Genomic DNA, 20,609 nt, shown 5'->3' with positions numbered 1-20,609 from the left:
TTAGTTGGTACAATATTTATGTTGGTATACTTAGCTAGCTAGGTACTTGTCACGAGTTGATTCACTTAACAACGAAGCCAAAATAAACATTACTCAAACGGGTTTTTTGTCGTAATGTTCTCATTAAAATCTACACATTTCACTTGGAAGAAGTTTCAAGTACTTAATACAGGAATGAATATTAAGCAGTGCCCAAAAAAAAAACTTGTGATTCAGAATCGTTAACAGAACATATCTGCATCATCAGTAAAAATTTTTTTTTCATTCTTTTGTCCGCCCTAAAATCAGCAAAATATGGATACCAACTATTCTTAGCTCCGTCAGTAAACCGGTTTCGCGTTGCCGCCGTGCATACTATGACGACTGTGACCGTACTATCGGTTACAAAATAAACATCTTTCGATATCAATAACTTTTCTTTTTTGTACTAAAACACTACAAAATAAAAATATACGTATCTATAAAACTTATTTAACTATAAGTTCACAAAGTTTGCGCACTGGATAAAATTAATTGCTGTATAAAAAAAAAAAAACATTATATTTTCTAATGCCTTAAACAACATAACATCACCATTTACCCCGAAGGCTTTGACAAAAGTATGTTTGGTACACCAACAATTAACTAGTCAATTTGAAGCCATCCATGTGCGGGAAGAAGTTCCCTCGGGACATAAGTGCAAAACTGCATACGGAAGCTAGTACTTATTCCAAGAAGACACCAACCAATAAGCCTCACAATAACATCGATACAAAAATATCCATCTTACTCTAACAGAACATAATGCTCTTACTAGATACACAATCGCCATTTCTTCTACTTTAATAAAAACAAGTCGGCAAACAAAAGCAAGAAACATCGGATCATTAGGGGTATGTTAAAAGTTGCATTTCCGAGTTACGCCATCTTCCCGCCAGAGTGCGCTCGGCAATCATTAATGTGCATTTTAGCTTGCGAGCGAACTTGCATTTTATTTCATTGTACTTTTTATTCATTCAACAATTAGGGATTCTAGAACATAGTAATAATACATATCGTACCTTCGAGCTTAGGGAAGGCGATTATAGAGGTCGTATAGGTACTTGAAGACTAAGGGATGAAACCTTGATAAGACCTCAGAGATTTTCGCCTAATCTTGAGTTTTCCTAAATCATTTTGCAATTTTTCTTACATAATTCTAAATCTTTGGTAGAATCGTTCTCTATAATACGTGTAACGCATATTAAAACATAAAACAGAATTATATATGCAGGTCAAATGAATATGCGTGTTAAATATAAGTGCGCATATCTCAGGGGTAGTGAACAATGGGGCTGCTTCCTACAGAACCTTTGTCCTGGCTGACCCTCGCGATAACATCGCACTACCAGCCAATTTAATTTAATGTTACGCCCTTACGATATACGGATACATGTTTAAAATTGGGATGATTTTGTTCAAAACTTTCATATGGATAATTAGGTTATAGACAGTTTGAACTATTTAGTTATGTCGTCGCGGGTTCTTACTTATTTTTTCGTGAGATTACTCTCGTACATACATGATGAAACATTTGTGGAATTCGTAAAAACAAAAGCCCTATGAACATAACTTTAAGCATTGCTTACACAGTTTTAAGGGACGCGGTAGCTCATGTTACATTTTAAGTAAAAACCAATACATTAGAATTATAAAAATCACATCAAGCGGAAAGGTTTTAACATAATGCAGCCATACAAATGGCTACCTACCCACATGGATTCAAATATCGAATAAACGACTATGGAATTTCATTCGAATTTCGAATGAACTTTATTTACATATAAAATCGGATACTCATTTTATTTACCAATGAAATTAAATCCTCATTTTAATAATGCTTTTAGTATAACGGCACACGTCATAAACGCAAAATTCTATGAAGTGAAAACAATGAAATATTTTCTACAATTTGTTTTGTTAGAAAATATTTTATTTACATCAAATTTAGTTATTTATAAACTATATTTAATAAGTATACAGGTACATGCTTTTACCATGCTTTTAATTTATTGTGATCTTAATGTTATCATCTACTAATCTTCCGAATTAATCTTTTAGACACTCCCATAGACAAACATATCAGTCAAAACAATTCAAGTTAAAAAGTTGGGGTTTGACGACAAAATATTCAAATGTGGAACATAACACCCGAACAACGGTGGGTCTGCTATAATATAACACACGCTAGTGTTTGACCCGGACTTATAAATAATTCACCATGTAAATGTACCATGGATATAAAACTATGTTTGAAAAGAAACTTAGTAGACGGAGAATGATTTAAGATTATTTCTATTGTTAAAAAAAATTTAGGAAAGTGTGTTTTCTAAAAATGGCACAAATATTTTTGAGAGTTAGGTATCTTTCGTGACGCAGACTTATTGATAAATACATTAATGTATCTACATAGATATGACGCGTTACGTCAATACAGCCCGAGAGAAAGATCAAAATAAAAACAGGATAAGGAGACGAAAAGTCCTTCTAATTAGATGAGAAACAAACGCAAGATTAGGGTCAACTCGCGCCCGGGGACCTCTCGCCATTGTCGGCGGTAGGGCCTCCATTTTAATATAATTATTATATTAACTACAGCTTATTGCTGCCGCCCGGGGCCACTTGGCTACGCTCGTGTTAGTTGCGCTATCATAAATGAGAATAGACATCTTTGTTTGTTCGTTGTGTGTGGTCTGTGAATAACAATGGATGTGTATGATGTATTGAAGTACGTTTATTTTATCTGGTATTGTTGAAAGATGCCTTGGAATAGTCTAGTCTAGTTCTTGCAGAATTATATTTTTAGAAGCATAACGGCACAAAATGATTTTCATTAGCAGAAAATAAGTTTCAAGGGTACCCTCTGATATTACAGATAAATAATTTATAAATATGACAGAAATACCTCTAACTTGTCACTTTTTCCAAACCCGATCTCATAAGACGAAGTGTTAATGAGAAAGTTCTCATTTGTTGTAGGTATGCAACAAGATCTTCGGCAATGCGTCTGCGCTGGCGAAACACAAGCTCACGCACAGCGACGAGCGCAAGTACGTGTGTATCACGTGCGCTAAGGCCTTCAAGAGGCAGGACCATCTGTAAGTATTATCTAAATTTTAAGTATATATTTTCAAAAGCTGTAAGAGAAAAGCAGTAATGGAAAAAAATAAGATACAGGGTTGGTTATGTTTTGCAAGATACCTACACCTCACACGTGAAAAACTAACAAGATATGGATTTTATACATACACTTGGAGACTATAAAGTATGCTAATTTTGACTTCACATACTAAATAAATAAATACTGGCACATATTAATTCAGAAAAAAAATCCAATAACTAATAAAAATTCTGTGACACAAGAAATCAAAATCGCAAAAACACAATTCACTAGAGCACACCCGTGGGAATATTAATCACTAACATAACTAGTTTGGACAAACAAGCTAACTAGTTTAAAGATCAAAGCAGTCATTTAGCCGACGGGACACATGTCGACAAGGTGGTGCTTTAATAGCCACAGCTTAGCCGCATGAATATTAATGAGCTATACGCGGCTATACCGTGGCTATACGTGGCTATATGAAGCTATATGAGGCTATTTCATATAGCCGCGCATTGACCAACACACTTAGCACGCTATCGTGACCTACTTTGACAAATATCGCGGGATTTTTCAACATTTATAGCGGAAAATTATGAGTTTAGGCGCCATAATATTTATTTATTTGTGATGCTGCACTTAGCAAAATGTTCAGTTCTGAGCAAAAAAAAACTAAACCATTGCTTACAAAAATACAACATCATGTAGATATGGTTGTATTGAAATATCAACAAGTTGCAAAAGTATGTATCGTGTAAAACGAAAGCTGCTCACTAAATTGACTCGGAAAAAATATGTTCATTTAGGATCCAAAATTTAGTGCTTGGGACAAAATCGATCCAGTCTAATAACGGATAAGATCACAAGTTAGCCTTTCCAATTTCCGGCCGGTCACATTTCTACTATACCATATGACGCGGAATGGTATTTTTGAACTGTATCAGTTATTTTTGTTTTTTGTTTACATCAGCAACCGAAACAACAGCTAAAGAGGCACATAAAACTGTAAAAAATATGTTGATAACTTTGTACGAAAATATAGTACCCTAGTAAGGTACCCTTCTAAGGGTTCGATTCCCGGATGGGACAACATAAAAATCTGCTATACGCAGAACATTAAAATGGACATTATATTCTTATCCACACAAAATCTCACAAGATTATATTCTTACTTCAAGTGATCCTATAATTATTTTTTATTCAGGAACGGGCACATGCTGACACATCGGAACAAGAAGCCGTATGAGTGCAAGGCGGACGGCTGCGGCAAGTCCTACTGCGACGCTCGCTCGCTGCGGCGGCACACTGAGAACCATCACCAACCGCCCGCTGACGCAAGTAAGTTATCAAGAATATTAAAATGTAGAGAACTTTTTAGTGTGCACAATTGAACTTGCTTCTCAAGATCGAAAGGAGTAGAAAAACCCTATGTCCCCATGAGAGATAACAGAATGACATTATTAATATAACTGTGTACAATTTCGAAAACTTCTACGGGCACGTGATGACCCCCGTATGGTAAGAGCGTAAAGCTGAATATAAATACAAAAAGCATTAAACATTTTAGAGTTAAACACATTCATGCCCTACCATTCCATTCGTAAAACACGCGATAAAAAAAACAAGATAGGCTATTGTAAATGAAAGTAATAAATCAAAAATAAAATAAGCAATTAATAATATTCATCTGCTACTTTCCCCATAAGGCAACTCGTAAATCTGGAAGGGTCGGCCCTAATCTCAATGAGTACCAATTTTTAATAGATCCCAACGTTGAAGGGTCTCCAATTTGTTTAATCCCTCTCCTTGAATTGCTGATTAGTTTCAGAATACGGGCCTTGAGTACGCTTGATTGGATAAATCATAAGAATTAGTTTAACTTTAAAATTACTTTTTTAAAGTTACGGATGATTTAGGAAATTAATCAGCTATTATCTGCTCGTCCGTTCAATTCTATCACGTGAACTCCACCGTCACTATAGGAATGCAATGATACTTTCAATTTGTTCCACAAAAGCAAAATATAACGAACTCCACATCCAAAAAGTACATACATCTACAATATTATCAGTACGTACGCATGTCTGGTTGTGTAACTAGTTGAAAACCCGAGGCGAATATAAATGGCGTCTGTGGCGAATTGAAACCGACTCAATACCGTCATAAGCCCCGTCCCGCCCTTCTTTGTTCTCGGAAGCGAAATTCTAATTAATTGTTGTATTCTTATTGTAAGCTCCTGTGTTCTTTAGTGAACCAAATTGAATAAGTAACTAAATAAAAGTGTTTTTTTGTCTTCTCTGTTGACAATTCTGATAAATCTGTGCAGTACTTTCTTGGAAAAGCATAGTTGCAAATCTATGTCAATTTTTCTAATTAGACAGTCCCGCTTGTTTTTACCAGTTAAAACCATTTTATATTTATAATTACGAATATTCTTGCAGATAATTGCATGATCTTGCTTTTATATTAACGCGAATAAAACGAATGTCAAGATAATACCCACTATACGTCAAATAACAAAAACGGAGTGTTCAAGTTTAACAATTAGAAACGTCATGAACATAAGAAAACCGAAGTACATCGTAAAAGTGGAGTGTGTGAAACAGTCGCTGCAGTTTTAACAGGCCATAACCGTTGATTGCCTACTACTGAAGCCACGATAGTTACCACTTCGAATAACGCATTAACACGCCGAAGTGGCGCGGTTCACGCAAATAAATTATTCGAAGCAGCGTTTTATTATTGAACTGTGAACCGTCATAATACTACGCTAGTTTCCATCGATGCGTTAAACAGAGTTGTGCTGTACTAATAGGATGTAAAACTCCATATAAGTAAAGTTAAGTAAAGTAGCTTGTATGCACCAATGGGGCACAAAACTAAACTTTCGTTTGCTACTTAGAATGTGCATTTTTCTCCACCTATATTCAATATTAAATTAATAACCTGCTTGTAACAAGTAACTTTTTTTAACGACGCCGAAAATCATCAAATGACCCCTCCCGCTGTGGGTTAGCAGCGGTGAGGGAGTGTCAGACTTTTACTGACTAAAAACCGGTCGTGTTTCGTCGTAGGCCTTTTATGTACCAGGGCCCCGCAGCCCTATAGCAAGTACCTTATTTAGACTAATATACTCTCAATAAGTTTTCATAATACGTTTTTATTTTTCTCAGGTTCATCAGGCACGCCAACCACTAGTGCGCCTGCTAGTGCCGAGCGCGAAGTGACGACGAACGCGACCGCGAATGCGAACGCTCAGCGAGTCGCGTCGCCCATCTCGCCGCCAGCCGCGCGCACGCAGCCCCCACATTCTGATGTAAGGATACTTATACTGCATTATATATTTTAACATTACATAGTTGTATTTAAGTCTATTTATGTACTTTAAATATGTCATTTGGGTTAACGTTTGTTGTTGATTATTCACGTATTATTGGTATGAAAAAACATCAGCGTGATCAAAAATAGGGCATAGGTAGTCTGACGTAAAATTCTACTAAAATATGAGAACAAGTGAGACAACATCAGCAACACCTGTTTACCAACAAAATCTAATAAAACAAACCGAGTTTTCGTTTAACTAAAATTAACCTCTGTAGCTTCTATAAAGAGCAATTTTGTGCCCAAACGGCAGTCTATTTATATTTAATAATAGACTTTACAGCAGTCCCGCATTGCCGCAGTAAATTACATTTTCTAATGCCACAGGCTCGACTGATGTATTTTTATAAATTAGTCACATCACTACGGTGTAACATGCCGCAAAAACGTGCGCAACCCTAATCCGCTAATTTCCCATCAGTTAGTTCATATACTGCTTTTAGTCCGTCATTAATCTAGCTTTTTATACTTAGGCATGTCTGGCGGGTTTCCAACTGGCCATTCGTGTAAACTCAGCCACCGCCCTTATTAATTAAGCAATTAGCCCGAAATCCGCGTTGTGTGTGCTCTTTTAATTTCCCGCCATTAAAGGTTCTGACAAAAAACGTCCGCCAATATGCTGGTGTTTATCTATACTCGTGTTCTGCTAAATCAAGTGGACGTGTAAGGGTTAGCTGTGATGTTTGTTTTATTAAATTGACTTGTTGAATATATCTGGCACTTATTGTAGTAAATGTAAATGCGAAATTGTTACGTACTTCTTATGAAGTATCTAGCTTCTAATTGCTCCTTTTGAATAAACCTGTATTCTAAAGGCTTATAAGAATTCTCGTATTTGTCTACCAAACGACAGAGCTACAAAACAGAACAACTACCTAACTTGAACATAAAAACTTCTCCAATACAATAAATTGTTTGAATTGCAGTGAAAGGAGTTTTTACACTATTTAGGAAGAAGTGAAAACTATTAGTTTTAATCCTGGCTGGTAAGACCTATTGCCTACTGGACACGTTATTCGCACGCTAGGCATTGTTGATAAAATTACTTCAACAAAGCGTGTCAGGTTTTCAATTACCGCACGGGACAGCTATGATTATTTACTTTTAAGGTCCTTGTGGTTTAAGTTATTTATACTTTTAAGTGCACCCACTACATAAAAAACCAATACTAACAAGACAGTAAATATCATTATGCTAAATATTATTTATTTATTCATAAAAAAATATATCATGAAAATATTTTAACGAAACTTAAGAACTGAACGAACTAAGGATTGAACGAAATCAAAATATGTTTCTTCACTTAAATATATTTGTACTAATAAAATTTTCTTTCTTACAGTCCAGCAACGGATCGGACAAATCGAACGCGACTTCAAGCAGCGCGACCAGCGACTCAAGCCCCCCCTGCACCCCGCCCGCGCCCCCCACTCCTCCCGCGAGGCCCAAACCCAAGACCAGTAGCAAGCCCAAGTCTTGTACGGTAAGATACCAACTTCTTTACACTCCAGTATGTATGCAAAGCAAGCTGCCTAGCTGGAAAAGAATTGGTACATCTCAAATATAAAATTGTATAAGAAAAAAAATAAAGGTATGTTATCATGTCTAAAACCAGCATTCATGTAAAAACACCGCATCCAAATTGGTATATCTATTTAAGACATTTATAACTGTCAAACTTATAACACCCTTGTATATTTTTTCTATTAGATTCATGTAAACAAGTCATCTCCACAACTTATCAAGTTAACACCAACAAAGAAAGTTCAGTCTTGATCTTTGTGACAACTATGCTACGCCAAGTTCTTCATTTAATGAGTAAGCTTCAAGAAAACAAAATAAGTCCTTCATAGCTTGTCGTATTCATACTCTAAACTTCTTTGTGATAAGGAAGAACTATAAGAAAAATACGGAAAAGACTAGCAAAGCGAGCAGCACCAAGCCCAAGTCTTGTGTTGTACGATAACAACTTTTTTACCTATTTATGTCGAAGAAAGAAGAAAAATACGGAGCTTACACAATACTGAGAACTCCCTTTGTTAATTAGTAGGATTGTAATTTGTTTCTTTAAGTGCCGTCGTCATCATCAAAACATCTCAAGCGTTAATTTTTTCTCATTACCCACCCGAGGTTCATTAGCATTTAATGTAAAACGTAATCAAGATGCTGTTATTTTTTAAATGCCGCTTAACTAACGTGATTACCAAAATAAAGATGTAGTAGCTTGTATATAAAACTAGGTTAAATATTGCTGCTGTATTTTAGCGTACCGTAGCAATAAACCACTAAAACGTTGGAACAAAAAGACCAATCCCCGTAGAACGATAGTTGCCGGTCAACTCAAATAATTTTCATCCAACATTGACCGTAACTAACAGCGCACGCCAAACAATAACACATCTGGGCGAAAACAAAACAGGCTACGGCGTAGCGTGTAACAATACTGGCTACGCTACGTAGCCGACCGCAAACTTCTACGGAGTTTCGTAGCCGACGCAGCAGTAAATCCTATGTAGGACTTGTACAACAATTCAAGCCACGTTGTAGATTGTGTATCGTTAAGTAACCACCGCGCACATTTATCTAAGTACACACACATATGTTATAGTGTATGTGTACATATGAGTCTCGGGTAAACCATTTATAACTTGCTTGAAGACATTGCATTGTTGAACTGGGTCGGAGGTCCAAAGTTCGTCAATAGAGATTAAATCTATTTGCTTGTAAAACATAAATATTTTTGTACCATGATAAAACATGGTAAAGAATAACGCAAAGAACGTGACGACACTTATAAGACTGTCATGGAATTTTTGTTATCCTTTTAAAATTAACAACATCAATACAACTCGCGAAAAGATTACTTATTTAAATTTATTTTTAGGAACACCCGGCAGCATGAAACCCATCGCATTTGCGACGAACAAATTACGCGATATTTTATTCAGCAAAACGCCCGTCAACATTTTTCTATTCATAAAACAGGAAAATAACAGCTCAATAATATGGAAACTTCGCGAGCGAAATTGTTCGTGTATTAAAGCTGTAATTAATCGTTGGAAATTGAAAGCTGCAACTAGAACATAATCGACTATTATTACTTAGAATCCAAGTTGAATTAAGAATCCTAGTGAGTGATTCTAGTATGAAAACAATGTAAGTGGACCGTGGGAAGTAGGGTGGTCGGGATTCTTATGCAAATGGCGATACATCGCGGATTGGAGTGCGAATCGCCGGTGAATTAAATCGGCCATTCATCAGCTTTTGTCAGGGTTTAATAATTCAGGTGTGGTCGCGGACAACCCCTACCATGGATTAAAGATACGAATATATTTTTGTGATTCTGTATTGCAATACGATTATTCAGTGACATAATATTACTGATTAATATCTCATGTGTTGTCGTGTTGTCTTGTTGATTAAAAACATAAATACAGTTTTTTTAAGTAATGATAAATTATACATTTTAATTTTCGATGCATTTTTGTGACCAAAAAAAATATCGACGTATTCTCTTTTGAAGTAATAATGCCACACGATTTCACAAGCAATCATTTGAATACGAACATACCTACTTATAAGTTTGGTCCACCCTAAAGTCGATTGAAACTCATAACACAAACGTGAAAGTTCCATAGTAAGGGAGCTTGCGAATACGGTCCCGTGTCCACCGCACGCCACCTGTTCCGTCCCATAGACGCCATGCTTCAAGGCCTACCCAGTTTGAACCGGTTTTATCGCATTGTATCGAACTAGACCCACTAACATTTTGCACTATAGGGAGCTATTTCAATACAAGTTACGATGAGAACTTTCCAATGAGAAATGTGCTATTATTAGATGTGGGACATTTGAAACTTATTAGTTTTGGGCGCACCTGTTTTTATTAGGGGCAGCATTGATTTAAATTAGATTCAATAAAAACGTTTGATTCTAATGTAACATATAATTATGAAATTGGTTCACTAACGTACGTTTATAATTATGTAACGTTCAGTAACCTGTATAAAGTACTTGTATACCAGAAGTACGTAGAGGCAATTATTTCGCAATTCCGTCTGACTGCACACAATAAATTCAAAATATGATCCCGGCACAAACATTCCGCCACATTCGGCAAAACGAACGAATCAAAACAAACATGACGCACATAGCAAAAATAATTACACCGCTCCACTCATTAAAACTCACGCAGACACGAGATACACTCGAATACAGTTGATTTAACATGCGGAAAATTCACTATACTCTATCAGTTTTTACACGAACACCGAAAATATCATCACACAAATAATTATTACGATCGGTAACTGTCACTCGAAAATGGACTCTCGTTACGCACGTTAGAGGTTAGTTTGTGTTATTGTTGTGGACTGTTGACAGAAGGGGTTGAACATTAAATAGGCATTGCAGACCAGGTATGCGTCGGGGTTTATTAAAAGCACTCACTTTGATCGGAGCCTGATTCGACGTCACCTGCAGGAAGCAATAAAGCCGGTTCCACACGAGCACATAATTACGAACGGTCCGGTGTACTCACGAATATAATTCCGTCATAACATTGACAAAGGCTTTCAGTGTAAACCCGTTGTTTAATTATTGAATACTCATGTATTCGCTAACGAGGTTTAGACGGATTATAGCGGGATGTTCGCGTTCATTGAATGCCATCAGAGATTGAAGAGATCGAAATGTGATTGAAATTCATGCTTCCAATACCAGAATTATTTAGCACGTAGTGACACCAATAGTCTACAAAGCTTTTCAATACCAAATACACGCAGTTTTAAAAATCCCCCTTTTTCAACAAAGTATTTATTTGTCGTCTCTATAAAATCATACGGCATTTGGCATTTATTTATTTTATTTATTTTAACATTTTCGGAAAACTTACAGCTAGAGGAAACAATATGAGAGAAATAATATGACACTTGAAGGCCATTTACAAGTTTTCACAATTAGATTTACATACTAATAAAAAAGAAAATTTCGATTGGTTTCTGGAAAAATAGTAACAACTCGTATTGCCTGTGATTATAAAAAAAAAGTTAAATAAAAAAATTACTAACTAGACAACGCTTAAGACGAGCAACACTGGTATTGAACAAATCTAAGTCAACAACATCACGCGAGATTACATTGAAAGATTTGCTTGCTCTTAACATAAATGAATTTTGCCTGTATGTTGTATTAACCCGTGGGACATGAAGGAGGCGGGGGTTCCTTAACAGTGCAGTGTGTGTTACCAGTCCTAATTTACTGAGAAGCTCCGCATGCATGCATGTCGTAATAACGGAATACTGAAATGGAGACTTTTAAAAAGCCTTTGTGTTTTACGTGAAATAGTTCACAAAAACGCCATTTATTATGATGTATGAAATTCGAACAAACCGAACTCGGCTGGTATTAAATGCAATACTGTAACTGTGCGGATTTATTTCACAGCGATTTTCTCGGAAACAGTACGAGAATTCAATTACACATATTTGTCGCCAGTTGTTGCCATTTAAAATGAAATATGCTGCATCCTTTTGTATGTCTCCAAGCATTTTTCAGTAAATTATAAAAATGTATTGTGTAGCTGACATCGGAACGTAGCTTAGTACTTCGGGATAATTTGTAGGCTATTTACGCATTGTAATAATTGAAAAAGTTTTTATTTACTAGGGCTTTTATTCATTGCCCATACTAAATCCATATTTTAATTTTCTAGCTGAACTAATCAACCAACATCAGTTTTCATTTAACTTGAATAGTCTGGTTTACCCACAGTTTAATGTTTTGCCAAAAATAAGAGATTGAATCTGTAGGAAAAAAGCATGAAACATCTCCACAACTGCGCTTTAACTGTAATCCGACCGCACCGGTTCACCACTTTTGCGGTTTACCACTTTTCAACTTTATTACGAAGAAAGTATTTAATTTCAAACTTTATTCCATCGGGATAAGGTCCAAAATTACTTGTAATATTTAATATTAATAAAGCTTTCAATATAGGAGATCACGTAGGCATTTTCCGAGTACAACTGGATAGCCTCTCGAATTTCGTCTGGAATCGATTTGTGTTAATAACAATGGGTTTGCTGTGTCAGGAACATATCGCCGGCGGGCGGGGGTTAGCTAGCAATCGGCTCGAGACGTCAGCCATAATTATGGGCCAGTTGCACACCGCCGTAATAGAACACGTTTGGCGCCTGACATTGACATCGGTGATCGGCTTTCATGTCACTGGAGTATTATCTATGTGTGCGGTTTATGATTGTTTCGGCTATTCGGCTTAATTGTATCGTCTGTGTTTGATAGAGAATATTAAGCCATGTATTCACTGAGAAACAATTGTTTATAAACACTGTTTCAGAAACAATATCTACGTGTTTCTGATACAAATAATTTTGTTTCAGAAACATATAATTTTGTTTCTGTGGACGATGTGGTCGGCAGAGTTTCCGAAACATTGTTGCTGTAAACATCTACGTGATGTTTCAGAAACTGTGTATCTGAAATATTGTTTCCCAGTGAATACATGGCTTTACACTGCTTTGTTTTGCGTACCGGCCGAAATATTTGGCCATTCAAACTTTATAAATAAAACAAGTCATACGTCAACAACAAATTGAAACTGTTACAAATCCCAACTTGAATCTAGTTCTCCAAGATTTTTGGAACAAAGATTTATTTGGAGTTTACTTGACCGCAGCTAAGATCTGAAGACGTCATGCAAGCAGCCTGGCTTGCGGCCAATAAAATTTGTTAAACGCGCGTCAAGTTGTCATCTAAACCTTAACATGTTAGAAACAAACGCCTGAAAATTGTGTTTCTTAGAACAGTGCCATTGTTTGAAATTGCACTGCAGTGTGCAGCACACAAAGAGCTGTTTGTTACGTAAACTCGATTAATATAGAGAGTCCATTTGGCCGTAAACAGCCAATCTAAAATTAAAACCATTTGCGCTTAATTTTGTTACAATCAAGGTTGCAGAGCTAGAATGAGTTTTTGTGGTTTTTATTTAACTTTTTCAATTGGAAGTTTTGTTATTTAGTTGAATCGGATACAGTAAAATGTTTAGGGCTAATTATACAGTTTCTACTTTTCTGCGAGGTGACACAAAAACGTTTGACATTATAACCCACTTTCCGGTACAACCTTCCTTTATCATTCAAGACGTGCCGCTTTTGCCAATATCCAGACATCCATATTTTATTTACAAGTGCATTCAAAGGACATTTATTCTCGCGGGGAAATCGTATTGAAAAAGCGTACCTATTGAGTAGTGAAACATAATTTGGTGGAATTTCCAAGTTGAATACAGTCATTGAAGAGCTGACACCCCTGACGCCAATATGGCGTGTTCATTATTGTTACAACAGCTCTATTGAGTTCCACGCGAGGATTTTTCTGTTTTTTTTTTAATAAATACATTAACTTTTTCGTTTAAATTCTAACCGGATCTCAAATCAAAAATAATTTACGGGAATGAAGTCTTCGTTAACAAAATGCCACATGTCGATAAAGGTTTTTGAGGTTGCCTACATTATTCCAAACTCTTAAGTTACCGACTGACTATACATAATATATTTATTTTGCTCACTCACAACGCTATAAAAATAGAAAACATTTTCATACATAAATTCCTTAACTTCTCAATCCAGACCAGCGACGGACATCTTACAACATAACATAACACAGCAAACATCTTCACGTTCCAAAACTGTCACCATACAAAATAAGAGCCCATTTTCCGTTGAAAATACGCGGGAATTTTCAATAGAAACCAATTTTCGGCGTGGTCAATACATGTTTAGCGGCCCCGCTGGGCACAGCGCTCAATAAGTGAAGATTGGGCCCGCCACCGCTGCAATTTTTGACGCGAACCACAAATTACATTTGCTGCCTCTAAGGACCAGCGCCATTCTTACCGTGCATGAGGCTGCAATACACGGGGAAGGTGTTGCCAGCTTTATATTTGAGACTACTATAAAAATGTGGCGCATTCATGAACGGTGCGCCACTTTATTTACAGGTATTTTATAGTTGTGATATTATGTCGATACTTGAAATCAACTTTTCTTGATTCGAGTAAGTAATTTATACTTTCGATGATAAAAACTTATAGGTACAGCTCCTAAAAACCTAAAATCTAGTTTTCTGTCAGGGCTTCAAACATCTTGAATTCAGACAAAATGAAAAAACTTCAACACATATCGCTTTAGTATTTTAGAGAACAAAGAACGCTAGTGTACCCTCATCTCAAACCACGTCCCAAAAGAATTCGTCGCTGTCTCTTATCAAATTCTACGTCTTTGTACATAGGTACCAGCAACTTCGCTCCGAATTCGATTCTTTTTCAGCTGTCATCTGTTCAAATATCTCATGGACTTTTGATTTTTCACCCCTGATGCAAAGAAATTTACCAAACTTCACCCGAGATACAATCGCCAATATTGAAAATAGAAAACGAACATTGGCCCCGCGAAACTTTTCATATATTAATTTCAGGGACTTTTAATGGGGGCGAAGAAAAAGAAACTCAAAAGTGAAATTAAATTTGTTACCCTTGACAGATGTTACACTCTATTTTTGATCATCTCTAAGGCGCTCTCAATTTAAAGTGAATAATAACGGTTCTGTGACTAAATTAACTAACACCATAACATATGCATAGAGTAATCCCCGAAACATCGCACGTTGATTAAAAACAGTGGCAGCCCTTCTGGAGAGATCCAACAATAATTCATAAGTTTTTGCTAGAAAAGGGATCGTTTATAAAGACGGTGTCATTGTTTTAGGGCGAGCGACGTTGCGATCCCCGCTCGAGTCGCTCCATTAATAATGTAGGGTGACAACGACGCAGGTGCGGCCCGCTTCGCACCGATAAACGTCCCGATGCATAATTGAAGACGTGTACCTAACGTAGCACTTACGTGACTCCCTCTATCTCCTAAGCGTAACATCTACTTAAAGCACGTGTACCTAATAATAGATCGTTTTCTAATACCACGTCCGACAGCCTATAAAAAATATTTATTCGCTAAGCTGTTTATAAAACTCAAGCCCCATGGTAAACGTAGACGGATCAAATGTCGCGAAAATACATTTCTATTTCAAAGAAATGTCTTTTGAAGTACATTTTTCTTTGACACATTCGTTTCAGTAACCCTCAAATAGGGGCTATAATTTAACGTTTTTCAATTCGCTAAATAGAATAACATTTTGCAATAACGGTAGGAGGTAATACTGTTGAGACAGTTGTTCCAGAAAACGAACACAAGCAATTAAATTATTTCATTAAAAGATGAATAGTTTAAGGGGACACCCTATTTTAAAAAGTGGAGACTTGACCTTTCTAACCTATGACCTCGACGCCACGTGGCCCCTTCGCCCCTCAACTTTAATGTCAGACTTTGCGTGACCCTTACTTGTTGGCTTCCAAAAATCAGCATTTTTAATTTTTCACACGAGTATGACAATAGATTTGAATTATTCTGACACACTCCGGTCATTGTAAATTGTTTTAAGATGCAGAAGCTATACGAAATATTTACGATTGTTAATAAATAAATATTCATTATTAAGTCAAATAAAAATATCAATAACATCTAAGAAAAGATCATCCTGCTAAACTTTAGAGTTTAATGTGTTAATTCCTCTGAAGATACCTGAATACTTAGAAAGCAGGCGAAAACTATTTGAACTATTTTCAGGTATATTTGCGAAGATTTCAATGTCTTAGCACCTATTTGATCTATATTATAGCAGTTACTATAAAGATGTATAATTCAAACTAATACTAACCCGTGAAATAAAAACTTTTATCAACACTTCTGCTACTCAACTTTTATTTTACGTATTTTGACCGAAGTAGACTAAAGCCATTTATTTTAAAATAACGGCTCAGATATAAAAGCAATGTTCTAAACTTCTTTTGACTATTATTCGTAATTGAATAAAATTAATATTCTCACAAGAAAATAATAATGTTTTTGTTCAAATAGAGTGTTCTATTAAGTTTATGCAAATTGGCGTTCATACAAACTGCAGCTTTTGTTAAGCGTCTGGTCAGTTATCTCGATTCGCGAGCTTGGAGATTAATCGAGGGGTCATCTCTTCGATATCTTTCCCATTCATTGTATCGTCATTTTGTGTTCGAATCCCACGAGATGAACATCATAGTTTCGTCGCAAAGTAATTCGTGTTTGGACAAATAATTTTGCCGTATTGCATGGGACGTTTTAGGATTTAGTTAAACGTGAATTGTGCAGATATGGACAATTGGATAACGGAGCTTTTTCAAACTCACACGTTTAGTAAGCCAACTAGTAAACCGTTTCAGAAGGTATGTATTTATTTTAATTTAGAAAAAGTGGCTATATGGTGCTATTTATATGGGTTATCTTTGGAATTATCTTAGTATAGTAGTAGACTTTATGCTTTTTATGGATTTCATCTTCACAAAAAAGTTTTGACAAATGATATTTTTATGTACAGTATCAATTCTGATCACTCTGAAATCTCTGTTTACTCAAAATAAACGCATAAATTAATGTACGAGACGTAGTGTAAGACAAAAAAGCGCCGCATTTGATCTAGTTCATAGCTAAATTGAGTGCCATTTGCGAACTGCGCAACAATAACGACGCAAGAACGGTCCAGACCAAAAAAGCACAATACTAGAGCCAACTGCAGTTCGGATGATGTATAGCAAAAACGCTACAGCCAGCTCTACAGAACATCTGCTCTCACCTCCACATTAACCTAACGAGCCAGCCCTAATGGCGCGTTAGGGCTGCTCTCGCGAAAAAAGCTTCAAATCAAATAAATTACAGTCCCACGGCCCACTTTTAACATGTGTCCTCTGTACCGTTATTAGTCACGTGACAAAAAGCGTTTATCTGTACAAATGAAGACATAACACAGCGTTTTGTTTGTGCGTGCCAGCCCTGACAACGGTGACGTCATTAGAGCGCCTCCAATGTGTTTAGTTTAAGTGGTTCAATTCTAGTTTAGAGTTTTCGTGTATTTCGCAATAAAACCAAGTGTTTGCTATATTAGTTTGTGAAGTTTTACGTTATAATGTTTGCTAGTGTTATTTGCGTAGTATTGCAGCCTGAATAGTCTTAATTGTAGAGCCGAGCTAGTTAAGCTTCAGCTACGATACAGGCAGGCATGAAAGCACAGTGCGAAGAAATAAAATACATGGTCAGTGATGGTCAGTGATACATATTTTTCTCTCTTTAGGTTAATTATCTTCTAATATGAATTAGGAAAACTCTTAAGTTTTTTCCCTATACAAAATATTTTTATTATGTATTTCTTAGTTTACTGGCAAGACTCAGCCCTGAGGAATGTACACTATACAGTCTAGAACAAAAGATCGCAGCTTAAATTTTTGTTATGTCTATGTGTACCCTTTAAAACAAAAATTGTCATTTCAATTGAAGTAAAAGACGTTTTCTTAATATTATGCGACATTTCTCCGTCTCATTGGATTAATTCAGGCTATTGTGTTTTCTTTGAGAATTTTTATCGTCACAGTACCTATGTCAGTTATCGTTAAATTAACTGTTTGTATTTGAGCATAACAAGTTTTTCGGTTTTTGTTATTATACCTACTCTACGTTGACGCTCATGGTTTCTATTTTTGAAATGCGTATTGTGAAGTTTACTTGGTAATTGATTTTCGTGATATTTCGTTTTTTTTTTTTTGTTAAAGATTCTATTTACAAATAACTGATGCTAATTTAGTATTTTTTTCGTATTCAGTGTAGTGTGTACATAGAAATTGCTGACCATCTAATGAATCTGTTTTGTTTCGTTACTTTGTCTATTACGAATTCACACTATCTCACCGCACATAAAGTTGACATGTTTAAAGTTAAACAGTCTTTCTTAACAACTTTTAAGAGAAGTCGTATAACAATCAACTACCATCACATTTACGAAGTACCTACGCTACGCCGGGGTATCGTTGAAGTATTATTGCTTGCTAGACTACGACTACAGTTGCGACGGAAAGTTTGGACCCGACCCGACTCACCCGTAATGCCATTAAGCCTGCTCACTTCTACTTCAACATTTAAGCTATTTTTGAATAGTTATTTAAGACCTGCTTCTCCAACGATTAACAATAAACATTATCGTGCAATCTCGGTATTTTATTTATGTATGTTAGCAAAATATGGCCGTAATCGTGGTCCTAACTGCGCGTGTAGAACAAACTCGAATGCTAATGTTCGTAAATAGAATAATTCCGACATTAAAACATTTTATCAGATATAATTTACGAGTTGGCGCGCGACGCGTCGGACGCCAACGCGGTGCGACGGAAATCCGCAACTAATTAAAATTCTACGTGAATGAATAACTGCACTGCGCTCCCGTTGCGCTTTGTACGAAAAATTTCGCAAATAAATATTACCTTATTCATTATTCACTATCATTGTTTTAACCGAAGTTAGCGCGCTCCGCTATTTACGACTCCGGATTGACCTATAATTACCAATTTCCCTTAAACCGTCAGGGATTACGCGGCGTCCATCAGAATCCATTAATTAACTCAGAATATTAACGAGCTACAGAAGATCGAAAGTTTATACCTTAAAATTACGAACTCCGTAATAGGTTAGCACGAAAGTCTTTTGAACTTTTCAAAAGTCATCATGATTTTCACAGACGCAGCAAAGCAGTCAGAAAGTCGCGAGTGGCGCAAGTGCAAGCGGAGCTTCGAGCGGAGCGGGCAGCGGCGCTGCGGCCAGCAGCGCGCGACCCAGTGACATCAAGCCGGTAGAATGCAACCTCTGTCACCGCAAGTTCAAAAATATACCCGCTCTAAATGGCCACATGAGGTTGCACGGTGGATACTTTAAAAAGGTAATTCTTCCTACTAAATTAACATGTGAATAACATACTACTCGAAATCCATATATAATACAAAACTTGTAATTGTTATAGGATTCTGACAACAAGAAACTAGATAAGAAGGAATCTACGGGACCACCTTTACAAACTGCATCAGTATCTGTACGAGCGCTTATAGAAGAGAAGATCATAAGCCGCCGAGGTGCCACTGTTGCTGCTACAGCATCTACAGGTACATACACAAACAGGACAAAGACATCATCATCACACAACAGAATAAACTTAACGAACCAACAGTTTCATGATAAAATTCCTCTATGACAGGTACAACTACAGACTCCGTAGCGTCACGCACAGGGTTCGTGGCACCAGCTCCACCGCCGTTGTCTAATATCCGAACGTCAACAGCATCACCTGCGTCCCCGGCTGCCACGTCAACGCAATTTGTCTCCCCCAGAGCGCCGCCTGTCGTCACTGTCGCTACTAATGCAGTAACAAGCATCTGCGCCGCACAAAGAGATTCAACCCTTATTGAGTTGTTGAAAAAAGGGAATACCAAGGTATACAACACTCACATTTTTAACATTTAATCAAAGCGTTGATCTTTGTTCTTTGTCTGATTCTGATGATTATTTTTCTCGACAGGCTGTCAAGCGATCAGCATCTGACCCCGGCCAATCATCGCCACAACAAGACTTCACATTTCGACCAGAACTGTTCGGAGTTTCCTTTAATTCAGATGATGGTTACTTCTCACCAGCCCTAAACGAAGACACGTTTCAATTTACTACAACACACGACCATTTAGAGGAGCTTGCCTCACTGGAAGATTATGCGAGTGTAGCAGCGGCAATAAGAGAACGCTCCCCGGTTACTTTTCCTTCGAACAGACGACTCGCTGCAGTTCTTAATTCACCGTTACCAGAATCTCTCGCTGACTTTGGTGCTTGTCATGGAGGTTCACCTGTTCCATCGCCCGGAATGGGCTATACTGCAAATTCACCCGGCTTGTCTTACTCTACTGGAGGCTCTCCGGGGTTGTCGTTTACAGCCGCATCGCCAAGCAGCTACTCCAATCACGCCGAACCATCACCTGGAATGGCTTACCCAACACCTCCAGCTTCTCACGACGCTCACTCGCCGGCTCATACAGTACCTCGTGCTTCGTCGCCACTCTCAGCTGCCTTTTTCACTGCCACAATGTCTAGTCAAGAAGAGGTAATTATAATGTCTACATGATTTTCTTCGTAAA

The 20,609-nt window shown here is 36.9% G+C and overlaps 1 protein-coding gene across 2 annotated transcripts in view; it reads left to right on the top strand.

Moving 5' to 3' along the window:
- The window catches only part of LOC124639935 (zinc finger protein 541), a 244,759-nt gene that overhangs the window by 217,299 nt on the left and 6,851 nt on the right, over nt 1–20,609 (top strand). For both annotated transcript variants that reach the window (XM_047177447.1, XM_047177446.1), the window contains 8 exons: nt 2,998–3,116; nt 4,326–4,459; nt 6,295–6,437; nt 7,845–7,985; nt 19,172–19,369; nt 19,451–19,589; nt 19,682–19,917; nt 20,003–20,575. In XM_047177447.1, coding sequence (XP_047033403.1) covers nt 2,998–3,116; nt 4,326–4,459; nt 6,295–6,437; nt 7,845–7,985; nt 19,172–19,369; nt 19,451–19,589; nt 19,682–19,917; nt 20,003–20,575 — 1,683 coding nt within the window. The remainder of the gene's footprint in view (nt 1–2,997; nt 3,117–4,325; nt 4,460–6,294; nt 6,438–7,844; nt 7,986–19,171; nt 19,370–19,450; nt 19,590–19,681; nt 19,918–20,002; nt 20,576–20,609) is intronic.

This window comes from Helicoverpa zea, chromosome 20 (genome assembly GCF_022581195.2).
Source record: "Helicoverpa zea isolate HzStark_Cry1AcR chromosome 20, ilHelZeax1.1, whole genome shotgun sequence".
Taxonomy (NCBI): Eukaryota; Metazoa; Arthropoda; class Insecta; order Lepidoptera; family Noctuidae; genus Helicoverpa; species Helicoverpa zea.
This window is presented reverse-complemented; position numbering and strand designations above follow the sequence as displayed.